This window comes from Penaeus vannamei, chromosome 18 (assembly GCF_042767895.1).
Source record: "Penaeus vannamei isolate JL-2024 chromosome 18, ASM4276789v1, whole genome shotgun sequence".
NCBI lineage: Eukaryota > Metazoa > Arthropoda > Malacostraca > Decapoda > Penaeidae > Penaeus > Penaeus vannamei.
Genome location: NC_091566.1, coordinates 9,437,413 through 9,461,412, shown reverse-complemented (window position 1 = coordinate 9,461,412; position 24,000 = coordinate 9,437,413). Strand labels below are relative to the sequence as shown.

Below are 24,000 nucleotides of genomic sequence, written 5' to 3'. Positions count from 1 at the left end.
ATATACCTGTCCTGGGAATGCGGGTTCTCCTCTCGGCCGTCTGTCAAGTACTGTCGTTGTACCCGAGTATTTTGTATATATTTACTTTCGTATGTTCATTTGGATATTCTGAATACACCATAATTAATAAGTTAAGAAACACACACACACACACACACACACACATATATATATGTATATATGTGTATGTATGTATATCCAGATAGATACTGTACACGTACAAAGTACCTCACGATGCAGAATACCATAGGTTTCGCTGGCATTACTATGATTTTTATAATTAGTTTATCTATGTACGTTCTTCGACAACTATCAGTAAGGTAACCAAAATTCCATCACCATATCCATTCTTGTAGCCGTTCTATTGATAGTTACATCTCAAGACAAACATTGTACATTTAGCATGGTGTAAAGTATGTATTGTGTGGGCAATTCCCATTTCCTCTAAAGTTCACTGATATCAAAAAGTTGCATAATATTCCGAGAAAAAAGGAAAACAAAGAAAAAAAATCAGTTCAACAAATTCTATTGGAAAGAAAATCGGAAATAAAATGGATGAGAGGAATAAGAGAAAGGAATGTCATCTATAACACGCAATCCTAAAATACGTCACTTTTATGTTAGCCGAAGACCAGCCTTTGCCCTTACCCCCCCCCCTCCCACCCTCTTGCAAATTAATAAGAAAATATGTGTCACCTTGTTCTGCAGTAGTTTTCAGAACGGACTTTCCCCCTGAGAAAACTTATAGAATGGCCATGGGCGGGAGGAAGGGGAAGGGGGGGAGGGTCCTTGGAGGGGGAACGGCCATGATCGGTAGGCGGGGCCATGGGCGGGGAGATTGGCCGTGTTTAGGGTGTGATTATGACTTGATCCTGTGGCTTCCTGATTATTCTGCGATTTATGATCCGGAACCAATTTCTCATTAGCTTAGACAGATGTGTTTATTTCTAAAGAAAGAGAGAGAGAGAGAGAGAGAGAGAGAGAGAAAGAGAAAGAGAAAGAGAAAGAGAGAGAGAGAGAGAGAGAGAGAGAGATCAGACATAAAGGAAACACTTTAACAGGCAGATATGCTTTGACTATGCGGAAGGTTGTGCAGAATGAACATTACTTCCTGCTCAACGCCATCACGTGACCTTACATGGCGCCGACTCTGTAAAACGAAATAAAGTCTACGGGTATTTCCGTAACATTTCATTTTCTTATGTAAAATAAAATCTTACAAAACTTACAAAGATGACTGAAATCTTTGCAATATTGATTAGGTACTTTCTGCTCACTTTTAAAAGTTTAAAGTTGGTTTTAATAAATCGTTACATGTGTATAATTTAAAAGGCAGGCAATGGGCATATACGAATGTGCTCATCTGTATGTGAGAGGATACTGTGTAAGATTAAAGTACTTTTATTAAGATAAATGCACATACACCCCGATAAATGAAAACTGACGATTAGATCAGAGGTATTACCCGAATCTTCCAACTTCCTAATCATAAGAGTGAACTAATACTTATACATACATACATATATATATATATATATATATATATATATATATATATATATATATGTGTGTGTGTGTGTGTGTGTGTGTGTGTGTGTGTGTGTGTGTGTGTGTGTGTGTGTGTGTAGTGAGTGTTGCTCTTCCTTTCATGACAAAAATCAATATTTTCATTATTAGACTAGCGTATTCATCTGTTATTACTGAAACACATTTATAGTTATATTCATACATTTCCATGTTATAATTAACCTTTATCAGAATCATAATACGTGGAGCATATACACCACAAATTACAAACTGAAGAATCTGCCATTTGCTGTTAGAAATACAATAATGCACCTTGTATATTTTCATCGTAAGTAACAGACGCGTAGATAGACATAAAGAAACTAGTCAATAGTTCAATTCACTACCCTCTTCAGTGTGGAATATATGTGTGTGAAAGGCGTGTGTCTGCGTATGTGTGACTGGGATTTGAGTGAGTGTCAGTGTGTATCTGAGCGAGAGAAATCGTGAATATGGGTGCCATTGTAGGCACAGTCATTCGGTTAGAGTGTAAGGAGACCCAGCGTCAACTGCAGTCGTTCTCGCTAATCCTTTGAGATCAGAAGCACGAGAATTGCTAAGGAAAAATCTAATTGAGAACAAAAAACGTTTAAGTGACCGACAAGAACGAGTTCGCGACAAGGTGTGAATCGGTGGCCCTCGCGAGAGGTCACTTCAGGTCACCAATGAAATATTCAGAAAAACAATTCTTTCATGATTTATAAATCTGAAATTTTGAAGAAGCGCGTTATGCTTTACTTAAGCGTCTGTGAAAATTATACATCTCATGATTAATAAACCGCTGTATGTACATTTAGTGATAGAGAGAAATGTGTGTGTGGGGGGGGGGGGAGGAAAGAGAGAGAGATAAAGGAAAGGACAGCAAAGAGAGAGAGAGAGAGAGAGAGAGAGAGAGAGAGAGAGAGAGAGAGAGAGAGAGAGAGAGAGAGAGAGAGAGAGAGAGAGCAAATGGGAGAGAAAGTAATAAGTAGAGGTCATAATCATAACATCCTGATAAGCAAGTCAGGCTAATGATGATGCGTCATTAATCATCATTTGTCGCCATGCAAAGGCCGCGAGCACGCATGACCTTTGGTGACCTCCCTGTTTGGCCAACCAATTCACACCTTGTCGCGAACTTGTTGCTGCAGTCACGCTAACTGATCTTAAGGGATTCAAAATTAAATAAAGGCTTCTTTTAAATTTCATCCGAAGAGATTTATAGAAATAATGTGACCTGAGGATGTAATTGCAAAAAATCATAAACGGAGAATATTTAAGCCTTCTCTGCAATCATTCAGACGTTTCTTTTAAATTTCATCCGAATACAAGATTTATATATATATATATATATATATATATATATATATATATATATATATATATATATATATATCTTGAAGATGTTACTGGAATAATTGCATAAGCAGGATAAATTATGCATTTGCTGTAAAGATTCCAATGCATGGGAATGGTTACTCGTGGCGCCGCAGGAAATACCCGCCAATTACACATTGCATTATTAATTTCCCGCAACCAACGCACAACTGACAAAAAAAGAAAAAAAAAATCAAAAGGGGAAAAGAGGGCGGGGATGGGCGGAAGCGGGAGGCCGGGCGAGGGGCGGCGAGCATGAGGGCGGTCAGAGGAAATTCAGCCGAATCGCGACCTGGTCATCTACCCGACTGCGCCTGAGTCATGACCCGCGACCAATTTCCTGCACCAAGGCCGAACAGTCAAGAGAGTACCTTCTCAATGGCTGCTTCGTTCTTATCGGAACAAGTACTGTGTTACTGTACCAATTATCATAATATATGATATTATACCAGTCATGTCAATGTAATATTATTCCAGTTGTTATGCCAGTGTTATATTATTCCAGTTGTTATGCCAGTGTTATATTATACCAATTGTTATGTCAGTAGGTTATACCAATTGTTATGTCAGTAGGTTATACCAATCATGTCAATATATCATATATTGATTGTAATATCAATATATCATATATTGATTGTAATATCAATATATCATATATTGATTGTAATATCAATATATCATATATTGATATCATGTCAATATATCATATACCAGTTATGTCAATATATCATATATATATTGTCTTGTCAGTATATATATTGATTGCCATGTCATTATATCATATATTGATTATGTCAGTATATCATATATTGATTGTCATGTCAATATATCATATATCGATTATATTATACCAATCATGATGCCAATATCTTATATTACACCAATCATAATATCAAAATATTACATGATATTAGTTATGTCAATATATTACACCATACCAATTATAATGTCAATTTGTTATATTATACCAATCACAATGACGATATATTACATTATACCAATTATAATGTCAATTTATTATATCATACCACTCATAATGTCAATATAGTACATTATACCAATTCCAATTCATGTTAATGTATCAATTACAATAGATATTTCAATATCATATGTTAGAAATTATCCTATTAATTTACACTACATTACATCAATGATTAATCCCATTCCCATGGCGAATTCAGAAAAAATATGCTGCCTAGATAGACATTTCTTTTTAAGGATATGTTCTATATGATATACCAGAAATATATAAGATACAATAATGACACGTATAATGTGATAGTTAAGGAATACATTTCTAAAGATATATATATCATAAGAGAGGAATATATAAATCATATGATATAGGAATATATAAATCATACGATATAGGAAATATAGATTATACGATATAGGAATATATATATATTATAAGAGATGAATATATATATTATAAGATAGAGGAATATATATCATAAGGTAGAGGAATATATATCATAAAATACATGAATATATATCATAAAATACAGGAATATATATCATAAGATATAGGAATATCATAAGACATAGGAATATTTATCATACGTAACGGGAATATATATCATACGTCATAGGAATATATATCATACGTCATAGGAATATACATCATAAGATATAGAAATATAGATCATAAGATATAGTAACATATGAAATATGTAATATAAGACAATAGAAGTGCATATAAAATATGACAGAAACGTCTTACAAAACATAGCAATGTGGTATGAGATATAGTGGAAATGATAAGCTACATTAATAAATATATCCTTCATGATTTGAAATATTCCTGAAAATAACGCTGTCCTAATTGCCAGGACACTTCGCGAGACGCTTCAGCTGCTAAGAAGAGGGAACACGTGTGCCATGTTCCAGGATGTGGCAAGCTCTACGCCAAGACTTCATAATTCATTTGAATAAGGAAGGAATTATATTTTCAGCTGTATACATTTTGTGTGATCGTTTTCACTTGTGAGATGCATATGACAAAGTGTGTCTCAAGTAAAAACAGCTCATTGTAGTTTGTTATTTAGCAAGCACTGAGCAGCATTTTTAAAAATTTGGTTATGGTCTGGATTATTATATGACGTACATCATTTCTGTTATTTATTGCGGCATAGTAGTTGGCCAAGACACCCTTTCTTCCTTATGAATCGTCACACAAAACATACATTTTTCAAATATATTTTGGAAAGAAGCGGTTCGTTATTCATTCAAATTTAAAAAAGCAGGTCTCTGTTTTCAAAGAAGGCGGGACAGAGAGCAGGAGAAGTGGCCACGGGCGCCGTAGGGGCCCGGGCAGGAGGGGCCATGGGCGGGGCTAGAGGCCCAGGACACGGGCCAAGGGCGGAGCGCGGCGAGTAACAAAGAGGTTGAACTCGATCATGACCTCATCATCACCTGTTCCGTGTTCATTGTTACTTGATTTATGACCCGGAACCTATTTCATAGAAGATAGCGAATGGCTTACTTTAAAACTCCTGTCCTTTTGCTCTAGAATATATAATTTAAATCAAGAACTTTTATGATGGATGTTCAGAATGAGCAATATCTAGCGCTAAGGAACTATATACGTAAATATTATAATAATTGAAATGAATGCATTGGTGATCACTGAACAAGACATAGAATATTGAATATTAGTTTTATTAGCATTAGCATTATATGATCCAATCCGCTTTCAACAATTCTACACGACTGAAGGTCTATTTCAGTTATAAAAGGTAGAAACTGAAAATTATTGAAAAACGTTTGTTCTTTCTGCTCGTTTTCCTTCCCACTCCTGATTTGACATTTCATTTATTAAAAATTGTCAAAACAAGCACTACTTCCATCCATTAATGATGCCAACGCGTGGAAATGAGGTCAAACACTGGTAAAACATTCAAGTGACCGACAAGGTGTGAATCGGTGGCTCTCACAATAGGTCATTTCAGGTTATACATGAAGAAGCTAGGGAAGCAATCGTGTTTAGTATTTCAAAGATAAAATGCAGCCTGGTTGGAACTGCGATAAGTCGAAACACACCCCCGTTTCGAGAAGTTAGACCATCCCTCTGTCCTCTGTTCGATCACTGATATTCCATCATCCCATACTTTGCAATTATGCGTATTTCTTCGTGATTATATGATAAAACAAGAACTGGAAGCGTATGTATTTTCACAATGGAAAGGGAGAGGTGCCACAGACATTGCATTTCCAAACTTTCTATTTTACTAATCAGGTAAAGAATTCTCAATTAGCGGTAGTTGTTGGCATTCAGATCTAATTATCTTAAGTTGATCGTTCTGGTAATTTCTATGATGCGTCATCTTATTGTGCTATAATACATCCCGCAAATTCTGACCACAGGAAATGTTTATGATCGTTGAATTGCAAAAAACTATTTTCTATTTTTTTTTCCATATTCACGATACTGAATTACACATATATGAAGGCTTAAACAGCACTTGCTTGTAATCTGGCATTATTTTTTGCCATTTTCCTTATGATGGATTTCGAATTATCAAAGCAAAATAAATTTCGTATCATTTCATTTTATTATAAACTGTAGAGTATTCACAGGGTTTCTTTTAGGTTCACCTGAGCAGAGCGATACAAAGGATATTCCTTACGTAGAAAAGCTATCCATTATGCATCGCACATCCGACGTCCAAATCAGACTCCTACAAATCTGCTTCAGAAACGGGAGAATCTGGCAATGCGAAGGAGCCAAAGTCCCCGCGTGAATCGCCGGCAACTTCATCGCACAACTCGACGTCGACGTGATCACCTTCGGCAGGAGAAGCAGGGGCAAGACGGGCGCGTCGGTTCTGGTGAGTCTTGACGTGCTTGTTGTAGTGGTCGGATCGCATGAAACGTTTTCCGCACTCGCCACACTGGAAACGTTTTTCGCCCGTGTGCGTTCTGAGGTGACGCTGGAGTTCATCAGAGCGAGTGAACGCCTTGTCGCAGTACATCCACTGACACACGAAAGGCCGCTCTCCGCTGTGTGAAAGCAGATGTGCCTTCAGGTGGGACGTCTTGGCATACAGCTTACCACATCCCGGGACATGGCAGATGTGTTCCCTTTTCTTGCCGCCTGTACTGCTTCGTGAGGCGTCCTGGCAGTTGGGGCAGCGGCATCGTCGACAGCGACGACCACCGACTGACGTGCTGACGAGAGCAGAAGCCATGCGCCTTCGCTGCTGAAGGATGGTGTCCTGTGCGAAAGCGTTGGGTTGCTGTGGAATGAGGGTTGGGTTGCCTTGGCCCACCAAAGGTCTGGCCTGACCGGCGTGCTGCTGATAAAGGTGGAATGGATAATCGTAAGTGGCGTGAGAAGTGGGCGTGTTATAAGAACTTGCACTCCACCAGGGCGATGTGTGCGGTTCCATTGGGGGCGTGAGGGGTTTCTCGGGCGGAGGAGAGAGCGTGGGCGGTGTGATAGGGTTGGCAAGGGCGCTGTAGTGGTGCTGCAGGTACGGATAGGGAAGCTCCCTGACGCCGCCGTACAAGTTCGGCGGCGAGACGTTGGCAAGTTGTCCACGGACGTGAGGGAGAGTCGTGGTGGGAATCTGTTGATGGAAAGGACCGAATGCATTTCTGGCGTCAACGTTGCTGTAGTAATCCATGGCTGTTCCCTCAACTGTGCCACAAGAATACATCTCAGTGCCGTTGGTTCCGCAAGGAGCAAGGGGAAAGCAGAGAGTGAGGTGGACCTGGGAGCAGTGATATCCCTGTGCTGGGAATGCGGGTTCTCGTCTCGACCGTCTGTCAAGTACTGCCGTTGTAATGCAGTGTATTTTATTTACGAGCAGGGATGATCCTCGTATTATATTCTTAGTGTTATATACAAATTTTCTAATAAGTACACAAAGGTAGATAAATGATTTTCCCCTCCTTATGCATATATATATATATATATATATATATATATATATATATATATATATATATATATATATATATATATATATACATACAGTGTGTGTATCCATATACATATATACTGTATGTATGTACATGCATCATTACTCTCTTAGGGTTCCTATAATTTCTAAAATCACAATATTTGAGTATTTTCTTTGGCATAAAAAAAAGTCAGTAAGTAGAAGCATGATGCGAATGGATATAAAAGACTAGGCAACAAATTTTATCATTTCAGATTTAAAAAAAAAAAGTCATTTCGAATACGTAATCCGAAGACACTTCACTTTCATTTCTCCGCCGTCTGCCCCTCCTCTCCCGCCCTCTCCTCCTCCTTCCCCGCCTCTCCTCCTCTTCTTCCTCTCCGCCACTCGTTCTCTTTCTCCTACCTCTCATTTCCTCCTTCTCCCCCGCATCTCCCCATCTTCCTCCTTCAATCAGGAGGATACGAAGAGAAGGAGGGGGAGGAGGAGGAGGCGGATAAGGAAGAGAGAGGAGGAAGAGGAGGCGGAGACGGACAGAAGAGAGGGAGAGAGGAGGAGGAGCAGGAGGAAGGCAACCATTCCTGGCCTACTTGTTTTTGGTAAGTCTTTGGATCTGTACAGTTAAAAGAACACTGAATGGGCATATACGAATGTTCGCATATATATTTAAGAGTGGGCCGTGTGAGATTATAATAGTTTTAATAAGACACTGACAACATTGCACATAAGCAAAGGTGTTCCCAAATCTTACAACTTTCTAATATAAAAGTTAGCTAACCAAACTCTTCGAGAGACGAGAAAGCGCCCACAACAAGAACTATAAAAAGGTCATCATTGAAACACATTTTTATGTACATCCAAACATTTCTGTGTTATAATCAACATTCATCAGACTCATAATGCGTGAAATATATGCACCACATATCGCAATCTGAACATCTGAACAGCGTGTTATTTGCTGTTGAAAAAGATTAATACAACAACAACGCAAAAAGTACCTTCTCACCATGAGTAACAGACACGTAGATAGAAAAAAAAAACTATGTAAAGTTAAATACAGTAGCCCCTCGCGTGTGGAATAAGTGCATGCGAGGAGTATGTCTATGCATATGTGACTGGGATTTGAGTGAGTGTCAGTGTGTATCTGAGCGAAAGAAATCGTGAAAGTAATTGTAGGCATATGTTGCATAGTCATTATGTTAGAGCTTAAGGGGACCCAGTCATTCTCGCTAATCCTTTGAGATCAGAAGCACCAGAATTGCTTAGGAAAGTTCCAATTGAAAGTGGTCAAGCATAAGAAAAATGTTTAAATGACCGATAAGAACGAGTTCGCGACAAGGTGTGAATCGGTGGCCCTCGCGAGAGGTCACTTCAGGTCACCAATGATATTTTCACGATTTTTTTTTCATGGTTTACAGAACTGACATTTCAAAAAGTTTTATGCATTGACTGTCTGTGACAATTATATATCTAACGATTAATAACCCGCTAAATGTACATTTAATGAAAGACATAAAATGGTAGAGAAAAAGCGAGAGAGAGATTAAATGAGATTAATGAAAAGAGAGAACATAACCATAGCATCTTGATAAACAAGTCAGGCTAATGATGCGTCATTAATCATCATTTGTCGCCATGCAAAGGCCGCGAGCACACATGACCTTTGGTGACCTCCCTGTTTGCCCAACCAATTCACACCTCGTCGCGAACTTGTTGCTGCAGTCACGCTTACTGATCTTAAGGGATTCAAATTAAATATACATTGCTTTTAGATTTCATCCGAATAGATTTATACAATGAATGACCTTAGGATGTTATTGGAATAATTCTATAAGCAGAGAAAATTTAAGCCATCTCTGCTACCATTCAGACGTAGGGTCATGGTCACACCTGGAGCCGCAGAAAGTGCACCCCAACCACACATTGCAACGTTCAATCCACGCAACCAATCCACAACTGACAAAAACAGATCCAAGGAGGGAAAGAAGGCGGGGAGGGACGGAGGCGCAATGGCGACCTGGTCATCTGCGCCGTGTCATGACCTGGAACCAATTTCCTGCAACAAGGCCAAAGGAAAAGCAGGTATGAGAGTGTCCTACTTAAAGGCTGTTTCCTTCATGTCGTACCAATTATTATCATTAAACCGTGTCAATATATATCATATCATACCAATTGTCATGTCAGCATCTAATATTAAATCAATTATTATGTCAATATATTCTAGTTCAATAATCATATTGATATTTTTTTCATATCAATTACTGCATCATTTTATCATGTTAAATCAATTGTAATACTAATATTATTTATGAATTGCATATTATGAGTTATATTATTATTATTATTATTTAATATTATTATCATGAATTAATATTATGAGTTATGAATTACAATATTAATTTCATATCAATATCATATAATGCACAAATTGACACTGATATTACATTACATTATATAAATAATCAACCCCACTCCCGAGTCCAATATAGATATGAAGCTTTAGTATCTCTTTAAATAAAAACATATTCTATGATTTTACACAAAAAATGAAATAAAGATATATATCATATTAAAGGAACATATATCTCAAGATATTAAGGGAACATGTATCACAAGATGCAGGAATATATATCATAAGATATAGGAATATATATCATAAGGTATAGGAATATATATCATAAGGTATAGGAATACATATCATAAGGTATAGGAATATATATCATAAGGTATAGGAATATATATCATAAGGTATAGGAATACATATCATAAGGTATAGGAATACATATCATAAGGTATAGGAATATGTAAAATGTATAATGGAAATATAAAATATGAGACAATATAAATGCATATTACAGAATGTGACAGAAATACCGTACAAGTCATAACGGTAATATATGGTATGAGATATAATGGAAACTATAAACTATAATAAAACTTACTTATAACATCCCAAATATGAAAGTGTTGAAAATAACGCAGTTGGCAACTCCGATGGAGGTCACAACTCGCGTCCTCATTGGCTGTCGCCTTTTGCAGTCCACGTGTATTACCTTCCACAGGTGAGATTCCACATCACTTTTCGCTGCTCATCGCTAGCACTACAATCAGCATTGTCAGCATGTATGCCTGTGGTACACTGACACAGTCGCAGCTTCCTCACTGGTCAGCCATAAGTGACAACGCTTTCAACAGCACAAGCAACTTTGCTTCCTTCCATCAACAGCCTTTACCCTTATCACCGCCGCCCGACGCTCGCCACGCCCATTTTGCACACGTGTCAACGCCCACATCCTACCTTCAGCACCACTACAACGCCATCGCACCGCCCATGCTCTCTCCTCCGCCCGAGAAACCCGTCACGCCCCCGAAGGAACCGCACACATCCTCCTGCTGGAACACTGCCGCCTACGCTACTCCGCCCTCACATGCTGCTTCCACCTACCACTTCCACCCTCACCAGTACGCCAGCCTTGCACTGGGTGGCGTGGCACACGTGAGTCCAGCTGTTCCTCAGTCCGTTCCCAGCGCCGTCACTCACGATGCCATTCCTCACCAACAAAGCAACATCGCCGCCGCTCTCCTCACCGCTCACTCGTCGCTCACTGTTCGGCGTTGTCGACGATGCCGCTGTCCTAACTGCCAGGACACTTCGCGAGACGCTTCAGCTGCCAAGAAGAGGGAACACGTGTGCCATGTTCCAGGATGTGGCAAGCTCTACGCCAAGACTTCTCACCTCAAGGCACATCTGCTCTCGCACAGCGGAGAACGCCCCTTCGTGTGCCACTGGATCTTCTGCAACAAGGCCTTCACTCGATCCGACGAACTTCAGCGCCATCTCAGAACGCACACCGGTGAAAAACGTTTCCAGTGTGAAGAGTGCGGAAAACGTTTCATGCGTTCTGATCATCTGAACAAGCACGTCAAGACGCACCAGAACCGACGCGCCCGTCTTGCTTCTGCTTCTCCTGCCGAAGGTGACGACGTTGACGTGGAACTGTGTGACGATGAGGAGTTTCTCTCCGTTACTCTGCCAGACTCTCCCGTGTCTGAAACGGATTTTCAAGAGCCTAATGATGTAATTGGGAATGACCAGATACAAAGCATCAGCCAGCTTCTATGAAATCAGTAAATTTATAGGTGAACCTGTTATATGTACCTTGTGATTTAGAATAAGTAAATAATGTCTTATTGAAATATCTGTTTTACATCTGAAACCTCAGATTTCCCCCGTATACAAGAGAGAAATTACTCATGGAAAACGCAGATGCATCAGATCAAACGCCTTATATGACATGGACATTTATAAATTCCAGTGAGAGATTACAAATGATAATTTAACCAGACACACATGTTCGAGATAATTTATTGATGTGAGTTTACGCAGAATTTTATATTCTTTTCTATCGACAATTAAAATAGATCTTTTTCATAGCAGCAAATAAATGAAAACCGAGAAAGCCTCTGGACACTACATAATTGTAACAACGACAAAAATTAGAAAAAAAAATAAATAGAATAAAAAATAATAAAAACATGAGGAAATGACACAAAAAAAAAATAATAATAATAGGAAGATAGACTCCCACTGACATTTTGTTAATTGTCGCGAACTTGTTATTGTCAAACTGGTGATTCACAAACAAATAATTGTTGCTAATGTATATATGGATACCTACGCACATGAAAACATATGTATACACGCATATATATAAGTATATGTGTATACACGCACACACACACACACACACACACACACACACACACACACACATATATATATATATATATGTATATGTATATGTATATGTATGAACACACACATACACACACACACACACACACACATATGTACACGGGATCCTCGGTTTACAACGGTCTCGACTTTCGACGTTTCGTGGATGCGACGTGTGTGGTATTTAAACTGTCTTCCGTGTGTTCCTTTATCCCTTGTTATGTGTTCATGTACGTCATAGAAGTGTCTTGAATACATGTATACATACTGCATTAGCATATAGGAATGATTTCGGTGCTTATGTATGTATGTACATGTACTGTATTTAGGTGTGCGTCGACGTCATCGTAGTAACGGATCTCCGTCGTCAGTCAAGGACCCCCTGTATATGCATATATATATATATATATATATATATATATATATATATATATATATATATATATATATGTGTGTGTGTGTGTGTGTGTGTGTGTGTGTGTGTGTGTGTGTGTGTGTGTGTACAAATATATACATAGACATATACACAAAAAATTATGATATATACCATCTATGTGTGCGTGTCTCGCCTGGAATCTAAATAGTTACCCTTGTTTGAAATTAGGTGATATCCGAAAATGAGACGATTTTTGTGCACCATTATTCAAAATGGCAAGGAAACCATTCCTCATCCTCTTTGGCTTATCTCAACCTAAGAATATCAAGTGTTTGTGGCAATTGTGCATCAGTGCATCAGCAGTATGCTCCTCTGGTAAAGAATATACGAAATATATTACATGCATAATTCATTTGAATAAGCAAGCAATTATATTTTCAGCTGTTTACATTTGTGTAATCATTTGTACCTGTGAGGTGCATAAAACAATGTGTCTCAAGTAGAAACAATTTATTGTAGTTTATTTAATTTAGTAAGCACTGAATAGCATTAAAAAATGGTTGCAGTTTGGATCACTATATGAAGTATATCATTTGTTATTCTCTGCGGTAAAGTAGTTGGCCAAGACACCCTTTTCTAATGATGAATCGTCATACAAAACAAATATATTTTTCAAATGCATCAAAAAACTGTTCGTTATTCATTCAAATCAAAACAGCAGGTCTCTGTTTCAAAGAAGGCGGGACAGAGGGCGTGAGAAGTGGCCACGGGCGGCGTAGGGGCCCGGGCAGGAGGGGCCATGGGCGGGGCTAGAGGCCCAGGACACGGGCCAAGGGCGGAGCGCGGCGAGTAACAAAGAGGTTGAACTCGATCATGACCTCATCATCACCTGTTCCGTGTTCATTGTTACTTGATTTATGACCCGGAACCAATTTCTCAATCACTGCCGCTAAAAGAAAGATAGTGAAGGGCTTACTTTAAAACGCTTGTCATTTTGCTGTAGAATATATGAGTATTTAAATCAAGAACTTTTATAATGGACGTTCAGAATGAGCTGCGTGTCCAGCGTTAGTGAACTATATACGTCAATATTACAATCACTGAAATGAATACATTGGGATTCACTGAACAACACATAGAATATTGAATATTAACTTATTCCCCGCTATAAGCATTAATAGTGACCGGTCATTTAAGAACTCTTGACCTTCATTTGATCCAATCCGCTTTCAACAAATCTACGCGACTGATGGTCTATTTCAGTTATAAAAGGCAGAAACAGAAAATTATTGGAAAACATTCGTTCTTTCAGCTTCTTTTCCTCCCCACTTCTGATTTGACATTTCATTTGTTAGTTGTCAAAACAAGCACTACTTCCATCCATTAATGATGCCAACGCGTGGAAATGAGGTCAAACACTGGTAAAACATTCAAGTGACCGACGAGAATGAGTTCGCGACAAGGTGTGAATCGGTGGCTCTCACAATAGGTCATTTCAGGTCATGCATGAAGAGGCTAGGGAAGCAATCGTGTTTAGTAATTCAAAGATAAAATGCAGCCTGGTTGGAACTGCGAGAAGTCGAAACACATCCCCGTTTCGAGAAGTTAGACCATCAAGAATATCTATTATGAATTCCCTCTGTCCTCTGTTCGATCACTGATATTGCATCATCCCATACTTTGCAATTATGCGTATTTCTTCGTGATTATATGATAAAACAAGAACTGGAAGCGTATGTATTTTCACAATGGAAAGGGAGAGGTGCCACAGCCATTGCATTTCCAAACTTTCTATTTTACTAATCAGGTAAAGAATTCTCAATTAGCGGTAGTTGTTGGCATTCAGATCTAATTATCTTGAGTTGATTGTTCTGGTAATTTCTATGATGCGTCATCTTATTGTGCTATAATACATCCCGCAAATTCTGACCACAGGAAATGTTTATGATCGTTGAATTGCAAAAAACTATTTTCTAATATTTTTTTCCATATTCACGATACTGAATTACACATATATGAAGGCTTAAACAGCACTTGCTTGTAATCTGGCATTATTTTTTTTGTCATTTTCCTTATGATGGATTTCGAATTATGAAAGCAACATAAATTTCGTATCATTTCATTTTATTATAAACTGTAGAGTATTCACAGGGTTTCTTTTAGGTTCACCTGAGCAGAGCGATACAAAGGATATTCCTTACGTAGAAAAGCTATCCATTATGCATCGCACACCCGACGTCCAAATCAGACTCCTACAAATCTGCTTCAGAAACGGGAGAATCTGGCAATGCGAAGGAGCCAAAGTCCCCGCTAGAATCGCCGGCAACTTCATCGCACAACTCGACGTCGACGTGATCACCTTCGGCAGGAGATGCAGGGGCAAGACGGGCGCGTCGGTTCTGGTGAGTCTTGACGTGCTTGTTGTAGTGGTCGGATCGCATGAAACGTTTTCCGCACTCGCCACACTGGAAACGTTTTTCGCCCGTGTGCGTTCTGAGGTGACGCTGGAGTTCATCGGAGCGAGTGAACGCCTTGTCGCAGTACATCCACTGACACGCGAAAGGCCGCTCTCCGCTGTGTGAAAGCAGATGTGCCTTCAGGTGGGACGTCTTGGCATACAGCTTGCCACATCCCGGAACATGGCAGATGTGTTCCCTCTTCTTGCCGCCTGTACTGCTTCGTGAGGCGTCCTGGCAGTTGGGGCAGCGACATCGTCGACAGCGACGACCACCGACTGACGTGCTGACGAGAGCAGAAGCCATGCGCCTTCGCTGCTGAAGGATGGTGTCCTGTGCGAAGGCGTTGGGTTGCTGTGGAATGAGGGTTGGGTTGCCTTGGCCCAGCAGAGGTCCGGCGAGACCGGCGTGCTGCTGATAAAGGTGGAATGGATAATCGTAAGTGGCGTGAGAAGTGGGCGTGTTATAAGCACTTGCACTCCACCAGGGCGATGTGTGCGATTCCCTCGGGGGCGTGAGGGGTTTCTCGGGCGGAGGAGAGAGCATGGGCGGAGTGACAGCGTTGGCAAGGGCGCTGTAGTGGTGCTGCAGGTACGGATAGGGAAGCTCCCCGACGCCGCCGTACAAGTTAGGCGGCGAGACGTTGGCAAGTTGTCCACGGACGTGAGGGAGAGTCGTGGTGGGAGTCTGTTGATGGAAAGGACCGAATGCATTTCTGGCGTGACCGTTGCTGTAGTAATCCATGGCTGTTCCCTCAACTGTGCCACAAGAATACATCTCAGTGCCGTTGGTTCCGCAAGGAGCAAGTGGGAAGCGGAGAGTGAGGTGGACCTTACCTGGGAGCAGTGATATACCTGTCCTGGGAATGCGGGTTCTCCTCTCGGCCGTCTGTCACATACTGCCATTGTACCGCAATGTATTTTATTTATGAGCTGGGTTGATCTTCGTATAATTTTCTTAGTCCTGTATGTTTCTAATAAGTATACAAATAAAGGTAGATATATATGAACATTTGTACATGTATATTTTCCCATCTTTATACATATATGTATATATATACATGCAGTGTGTATGTATATACATATACACTGTATGTATATGTGCATTTGTGTGTTTACATAATACAAATATGTTTATATATACATATATGTATATATATATATATATATATATATATATATGTGTGTGTGTGTGTGTGTGTGTGTGTGTGTGTGTGTGTAGATGTTTGTATAAATTTAAATAGATACGTAGGTTGGTATTTAGACGCTATACATGCACAGAATCCCTTATGACTTATTCAGAATACCATCGATTAATTTGTCATCACTCTCTTAGGAATATTATCTTTTCTTAAATTACACTGAGAATCTTTTTGACAATGGTAAGAAAAAGCTGTATTGTACCGGACATTCATAGTCTCCCTACACATCACCGAAATGAGAAGGATTTCAAAAGACTAAGCTACAAATTATATTTCAGCAAAAAATCATTTATAGAAGCGCTGGAAGGAAGGAGGAAGTGAAATGGGAAGAGGAATAAGAGGAAGGATGGTCATTCCGAACCCGTAATCCGAAGACACTTCACTTTCATGTTCTCCGAAGTCCGCCCTTTGCCCCTCCTCTCCCGCCTTCTCCTCCTCCTCCTCCTCCTCCCCCTCCTCCCCGCCTCTTCTCTTCTCCCTGTCTCTCATCCTCTGTTCTTCCTCCTACTCCTCTCCTCCCCTTTCTATCACCACAGCTCTTTCTCTATTTCTTCCATACGTTTGATTTTTATATTTATTTCTTCCTTTATCCTCTTCCTTCATTTCCTCTTTATCCCCCCCTATCATATCTCCTTTATTCCGCATATCATACTTCTTGCTTCTTCATCTTCTCTCTTTGATTTCTCTTCTCAGCCATTTTCTCTTCTTCCTCGTCATTCTCATTTTCTTCCTGGTCTATTTTCATCATTTCCTCTTTATTCCCATTATCTTTATTTTCTCTTCTTTGTTCACTATCATTCCAAGGGGGTAGTTGGAGGAGAAAAGGAAGACAGGAGGAAGAGAGAAGAGAAGGCGGAGGAGGAGGAGAAGGTGGGGAAGGAGAGAGAAGGAAGGAGGAGGAGGAGGAGATAGAATGAGGAAGAGGCGAGGAGGGGGAAGAGGAGTAGGTGGGGAGAAAGGAGACAGGAGGAGGATGCGGAGAAAAAGGAGAAAGGAGGGGGGAGAGGAGAGGAGGGGGAGGAGCAGAGGAGGAGGCGGAAACGGAGAGGGGAGGAGGAGGAAGCGGAAAAAGAGAGAGGAGGAGGAGGAGAAGGAGGAGAAGGAGGCGGAGAAAAGGAAGAAGGGAGGAGGGGGAAGAGCAGAGGATGGGGGTGGCGGAGAAGGAGTGAGGAGAAAGAGTGAAGAGGGGAGGAAGGGGAAATTAGGAGAGGAGGCAGAGAAGTAGGAGGAGGAGGAAGTGAAGAGGAGGGGGAGGAGGAAGAGGATAAGGAGAGAGGAGGAGGATGCGGCGGATATATATATATATATATATATATATATATATATATATATATATATATATATACGCGTGTGTGTGTGTGAGTGTGCGTGTGAGTTCACACACACCTACACATATAATCAATTTCATTATCATTATCATTTTAATGACATTATTTTCTCATTTTATTTATTCATTTCATAATGTTACACAGTATACTGATAATGTAATCATTGGTATTTGTTATAAAAGAACAGGAAAACAATGTTATTGTTATCACTGGAATAAAAAGTCTTTAAAATCAAGAATGGTTTTCTCTCTAACACTGATTAACACTGACAAATGGTGATTGACCGCATATGGGTGACCTGGGATGACCTGGAAATGACATCGTCCAATTCGCACCTTGTCGCGAACTTGTTATGGTATGTCATCTATAATCAACATTCTAAAAATCAATGTAGGCTCTGTAACAGTTAACTCCATAGTGATGAAACATATGTGTGTGTGTGTGTGTGTGTGTGTGTGTGCTTCCCACGGTAGAGGGCACGAGAACCAAGAATCATGCATCATGAAAGGTTTTATGAAGTATTTCAGGTAAACGTGGAATGAATAAGATACATACCCGTGTCTGTCATGAAATCCGTCAAAGCGATGTCAAGAAAAACAAACAATTGAAAGTGAGATCAAGAACAACCCATGACACTAAGGTGACCTATGATAACGAGTTCGCGACAAGGTGTGAATCCGTGACTCACTCGTCACAAAATATAGGTCAGAACATGCTTCATTAGCCACTTATTAGTAGACATTGTATGATAAATTTGACAACTCGTCAGTGAAATATTGCAGTAATAGTAACGTAACATTGTTAGGATCAGGCCTTATACTATTTTTTATTTTTATTTTGGATTTGAATGTCTGTCTCATTGTGCGTAAAATCTAAATCATACCATATCGAACACAACGATATTTACATTTTCAGAAAAGGGATTAAGAGACTAACCTTCGATCACAATATATACTATCTGTGATTCCTTTCCACTCCACTCTTCCTCGTAAAAAAAAAAAAAAAAAAAAAAAAAAAAGCAATGTGGCGTACCCTTTGACCCTTCCTTTCCCAAAAAATTCTCGTCCCCCTTTGGGTCACCCTTATCCCCCCTCCTTCCTCTCCCTTACTACCTACATTTTCAGTAGCACTAAAATATGTATTACACTTACACTGATAAGTCAGTTTACGACGTTTACCGTCCTCTTGACTAATTGTGACCTGAAATGACCTGAGGGTTACAACATTCAATTCACACCTTGTCGCTAACTTGTTATTGTTGGTCACTCTTGGTAATGTTATAATTATGAGATTCCTGACAACTGAAACTAGTTGTACGTACTTCCTAATTAGGACATTTCTGTTGCTGTCAGAAAATATATAGAAAATGCCAGCAAATGCAAAGCATAAAACAAGAGTATGTGTGTGTGTATGAGAGGGGGGGGTATATACTGATATAATAAAATCTATTAGGAATTCTCATATGGTAAATTTAAACATTATATAATATTGCCTATAGCAAATTTTATACATAGACAATATTATGTAACAACAATATTTTCCTCCTCATTAATCTATTCATTTAAAGGAAATGAAGAAGTCTGTTAAGCCGGTTGATGTAAATGATTGATATGAGAATGAATTAGAAATCTGACTGATAGGCCAAACGCAAGATAATAAGTTGTGGGGGAATTCATGTACCTAATTTCGTTATAATTCACAAGCTAAGATGTTCTTTCCTTATCAAAATAGTACCTAAAAAAGGTCAAGAGCTACATTAAATACCCTTGGCCTAATTGCCCATAAGTGTACATTATTTCAAAAGAGTTCGCGACAAGGTGCGAAATGGTTGCTGTCACCCGAGGTCATCTCGGGTCAAGCCGTTTTCTCCTCGTCATCTATTATCGCTACAGAAGAATCAAAGGAAACAGAGCATCGAATTTCCTAATCACACAGGTGAAATATCTGAAATAATTTCATGCAATTCTGCAGAAATTATAAGACTACCTTCCTCTGAATATAAGATTCAGTTAAACACGGTAAACAGGTAAATATCAATAAACGTTTAGGTTGGATTATATATATCATCGTACGAGACATGTAAACTTATAGACAAAACAAGAAAAGCTGTCTAAAGATACAAGAAAACAAGAAATCCGAGAAAAGATACAGAATGAACTTTCGGGTTTTCTCGACCTGCCATACCTGGGAAGTGGGCGGAGAAGCGACCTCGTGCTCTGATTGGCTGACGTCATCCAGAGCCCAGGTATATTACCTTCCCCGATCACGGACATCGTCACACTTCTCCCAGCGTCTGTTGCATCGACAGCCAGTTTTATCAAGATGTATCCCGTCAGTGCCTTAGGAGGACCGCAGTTATCTCACTGGGTGGGCGGTGATGGCCTGAGCAGCTTCCATTCCTATCAGCAGCCAGGTCTACCATTAACGCCGTCGCCTGAAGCTCACAGAGGATATTTCGCCAATGTTTCGCCTACGTCCTACAGTGGAGTCAGTGCTTTGCCTTACCATTCCCTTCAGCAGTGCTACGGCCAGCACAACGGCGTCGCGACCCCAATGCTCTCTCCTCCTCCTGAGAAGCCGGTTACGCCGCCGAAGGATGTGCAGACGCGTCCCTGGTGGAGCACGAGCGTTTCCACGACACCAACGTCACACATCCCCCACAGCTTCCGCCATCCTCAGTATGCCAGTCCAACGGTACCACCAACAGGTCAAGCAACTCCTCCGTTTCTTCAATCCCTCCCGATTGCCGTTGCGCAGGATTCCGTTTCGCACCATCCAAATGCCATCGCCTCTGCTCTCCTCAACGCGCAGTCATCCGTCAGCGTTCGGCGTTGTCGACGATGCCGTTGCCCCAACTGTCTGAATGCCCCACGAGACGGTTCAGGTGCCAAGAAGAGGGAGCACGTTTGCCACATTCCCGGGTGCGGCAAAGTGTACGGCAAAACGTCCCACCTCAAGGCTCACCTCCGGTCCCATGCCGGAGAGAAGCCCTTCGCGTGCCAGTGGATCTTCTGCAACAAGGCCTTCACTCGCTCCGACGAACTCCAGCGCCACCTCAGAACGCACACGGGCGAGAAACGTTTCGAGTGCGTCGAGTGCGGCAAACGTTTCATGCGCTCTGACCATCTCAACAAACACGTCAAGACCCACGAGAACCGACGCGCCCGTCTTGCTTCTGCTTCTCCTGCCGAAGGTGACGACGTCGACGTGGAACTCTGCGATGACGCCGTTGAAGACTGTGCGGAGGAACTTCTCCCTGTTACGCTGCCAGACTCTCCCGTGTCTGAAGCAGAGCTGCAGGAAGCAGATGTTGACGTCGAAGATTTGCTAGAGAACTCTTATCTATGTGGACAGGATAACCACCTGTCGCAATATGGCTATATGCAAAACTTCCAGATCTAAATTGTATACTAGTTAAAATTTCCTGGGTGAACCATCTATGTAAAACCCCGTGATTTTATATTTATTTATTGGAAATAATGGAAATAAAAGATTCATATATAATTTTCCTATCATATACCTTGATTTAGCTATATCTATCGCATGCCCTAATAGACGAAACAGTCTTTCACATAGTTCAGACCCTCATAGTTCCCAAGTACCAAGTCTTTTCCTGTTTCCAATATGTTTTCAAACTTTGACCTTTAACGTGAAATACAGTTCAATATAGATCATTTATGATTTCTATCCCTCAAATCTAACCCTTCTATTTGACACTTCTCTCCATCTCCTAAAGACAAGAACGGGATATCATTATCGTCACTACTGATGTTATCATGATTCGTATTATCATTGTCATTGTCATTATTATGATTGATATTATTATTATTGTTATTGTTATTATTCGCATTATCATTATCATCAGCATTATCTTTATTATTATCATTATAATTATTAATCCTGGTATCATTATTATCATTATCTCCATTACTATCAGCATTTTTACTGTTATCATTATGAATAGTTTTGTAACTATCAATCTTTTTTTATTACGACTATCATTATTCTTATCATGGTTATCATTATTATAATTATTATCTCTATTATGACTATTATCATTATCATTATTATGACTATCATTATCACCATTATTATGACTATCATTATCACCATTATCATGACTATCATTATCACCATTATTATATCTATGATTATTGTAATTATTATTATTACTATTATCATTATCATCATTATCATTACTCTTATCATTATTGTGATTATTATTACTATTGTCATCACAGTATCGCAATTATCATTATAATTATTATGACTATCATTATCACCATTATTATATCTATCATTATTATAATTACTGTAATTAATATTATTACTATTATCATTATCATCATTATCATTACTCTTATCATTATTGTGATTATTATTTCTATTGTCATCATAGTATCGCAATTATCATTATCATTATTAGTAATATAATTATTAGTGCTAGCATTACTAGTATATCATTATTAGTATTAGCATTGGTATTACGAGAATCACTGCTATCATTAGCATTATTGATGTTGTTATCATTACTATTGTTATTGTTATTATCAGTATCATATTTATTAACAGTACCAATGTTATTACTATCATGATTTTTATTGTTATCTTTACTATTCTTGCTATTCTTAGTGTTATTGTCATTATCATTATTATTATGATTATGATTATCATTATTATTATCATTATCATTATTATTATTATCATTATCATTATCATTATCATTATTATTATTATCATTATTATTATTATTATTATTATTATTATTATTATTATTATTATTATTATTATTATTATTATTATTATTATTATCATCATCATCATCATTATTATCATCATCATTATTATTATTATCATTATTATTATTATTATTATTATTATTATCATTATTATTATCATTATCATTATTATTATCATTATCATTATTATTATCATTATTATCATTATCATTATTATTATTATTCTCCTCATCACCATTATTATCATTATCACTATCGTTATGATTATTATCATTACCATTATTGTTAACATTCTAATCATAAAGATTACTATTATCATTATCATAATTATCAGTATAACTGTTATTATTGTTGTCGTTGTTGTTGCCATGATTATTATCAATGTTATTGTCCCCATTATCGTAACTATTGCCGTTATCATTATCATCTTCATTGACATAACCATCATTATCAATATTATTATCACAATCGTCATCATTATCATTTCCCATCACAAAAATGTTATTTCAGATGTATACGCAAAATATGCAAGAGTATCTTTTTAATCATGATATTTCCTTGGGCATCAGTTAGTTGAGAACCATGATGACCTGATATGACCTGTCACCAATTCACACCTTGTCGCGAAAACTAATGGAAGAGGTCATACACATCTTAATATACGTTACTATTGGCTGCCTATTTCTCTTTCTCTCTCTCTCTCTCTCTCTCTCTCTCTCTCTCTCTCTCTCTCTCTGTCTCTCTCTCTCTCTCTCTCTCTCTCTCTCTCTCTCTCTCTCTCTCTCTAGAATTGATATAACATTTACAAGACTACGTATTTTTCACTATTTAGTCATAAACTCGATCAGCACATATAGGAAATGTAAAGAAATACTCAACAGTTTTTATATCAGTGGTCTTGAAGACACTCGCCTACGAGGGAGATGAGATCTGAATTCACCAATATTTAGCTTTTATTATTAATCTTTTCAAAGGATGTGATTTTTACGATAATGATTTGGCGTTTTATTGCTTACAGATCTCTCATTCTCCCACTCTTCTCTCTCTAAGCCTCTCTCTCTCTCTCTCTCTCTCTCTCTCTCTTTCTCTCTCTCTCTCTCTGTCTCTCTCTCTCTCTCTCTCTCTCTCTCTCTCTCTCTCTCTCTCTCTCTCTCTCTCTCTCTCTCTCTCTCTCTCTCTCTCTCTCTCTCTCTCTCTCTCTCTCTCTCTCGCTCAACCATATCTATCAACGCATACATACTTAAAGTATATGTGTATATAACTACTTACATGTGTTTTACACACACACACACACGCCAAAGCCACGCCGACCTCTCATTAGGCAAATAATGTTGTT

At 39.0% G+C, this 24,000-nt stretch overlaps 2 protein-coding genes across 2 annotated transcripts in view; one reads left to right on the top strand and one right to left on the bottom strand.

The window, feature by feature from the left end:
* The window catches only part of LOC113808800 (uncharacterized), a 46,234-nt gene extending 30,027 nt beyond the window's left edge, over positions 1–16,207 (bottom strand). The window contains exons 1-8 of the mRNA XM_070133348.1: positions 15,196–16,207; positions 13,917–13,937; positions 11,566–11,946; positions 9,491–9,565; positions 8,685–8,787; positions 8,420–8,442; positions 6,607–7,637; positions 2,673–2,782 (exon numbers count right to left, since the gene is read on the bottom strand). Of these exons, the coding sequence (XP_069989449.1) occupies positions 2,673–2,782; positions 6,607–7,637; positions 8,420–8,442; positions 8,685–8,787; positions 9,491–9,565; positions 11,566–11,946; positions 13,917–13,937; positions 15,196–16,173 (2,722 nt within the window). The 5' untranslated portion in view covers positions 16,174–16,207. The remainder of the gene's footprint in view (positions 1–2,672; positions 2,783–6,606; positions 7,638–8,419; positions 8,443–8,684; positions 8,788–9,490; positions 9,566–11,565; positions 11,947–13,916; positions 13,938–15,195) is intronic.
* Positions 16,208–20,214: 4,007 nt separating this feature from the next.
* Positions 20,215–21,451, top strand: LOC113808804 (transcription factor Sp5). The gene has a single exon (XM_027360294.2). The coding sequence runs from the start codon at positions 20,248–20,250 to the stop codon at positions 21,325–21,327; it is 1,080 nt and encodes a 359-aa protein (XP_027216095.1). The 5' UTR covers positions 20,215–20,247; the 3' UTR covers positions 21,328–21,451.
* The last annotated feature ends 2,549 nt before the right edge of the window (positions 21,452–24,000 follow it).

Excerpts from the sequence above, each read along its gene's own strand:
- LOC113808804 (XM_027360294.2), top strand. The coding sequence starts at position 20,248 with ATGTATCCCGTCAGTGCCTTAGGAGGACCGCAGTTATCTCACTGGGTG.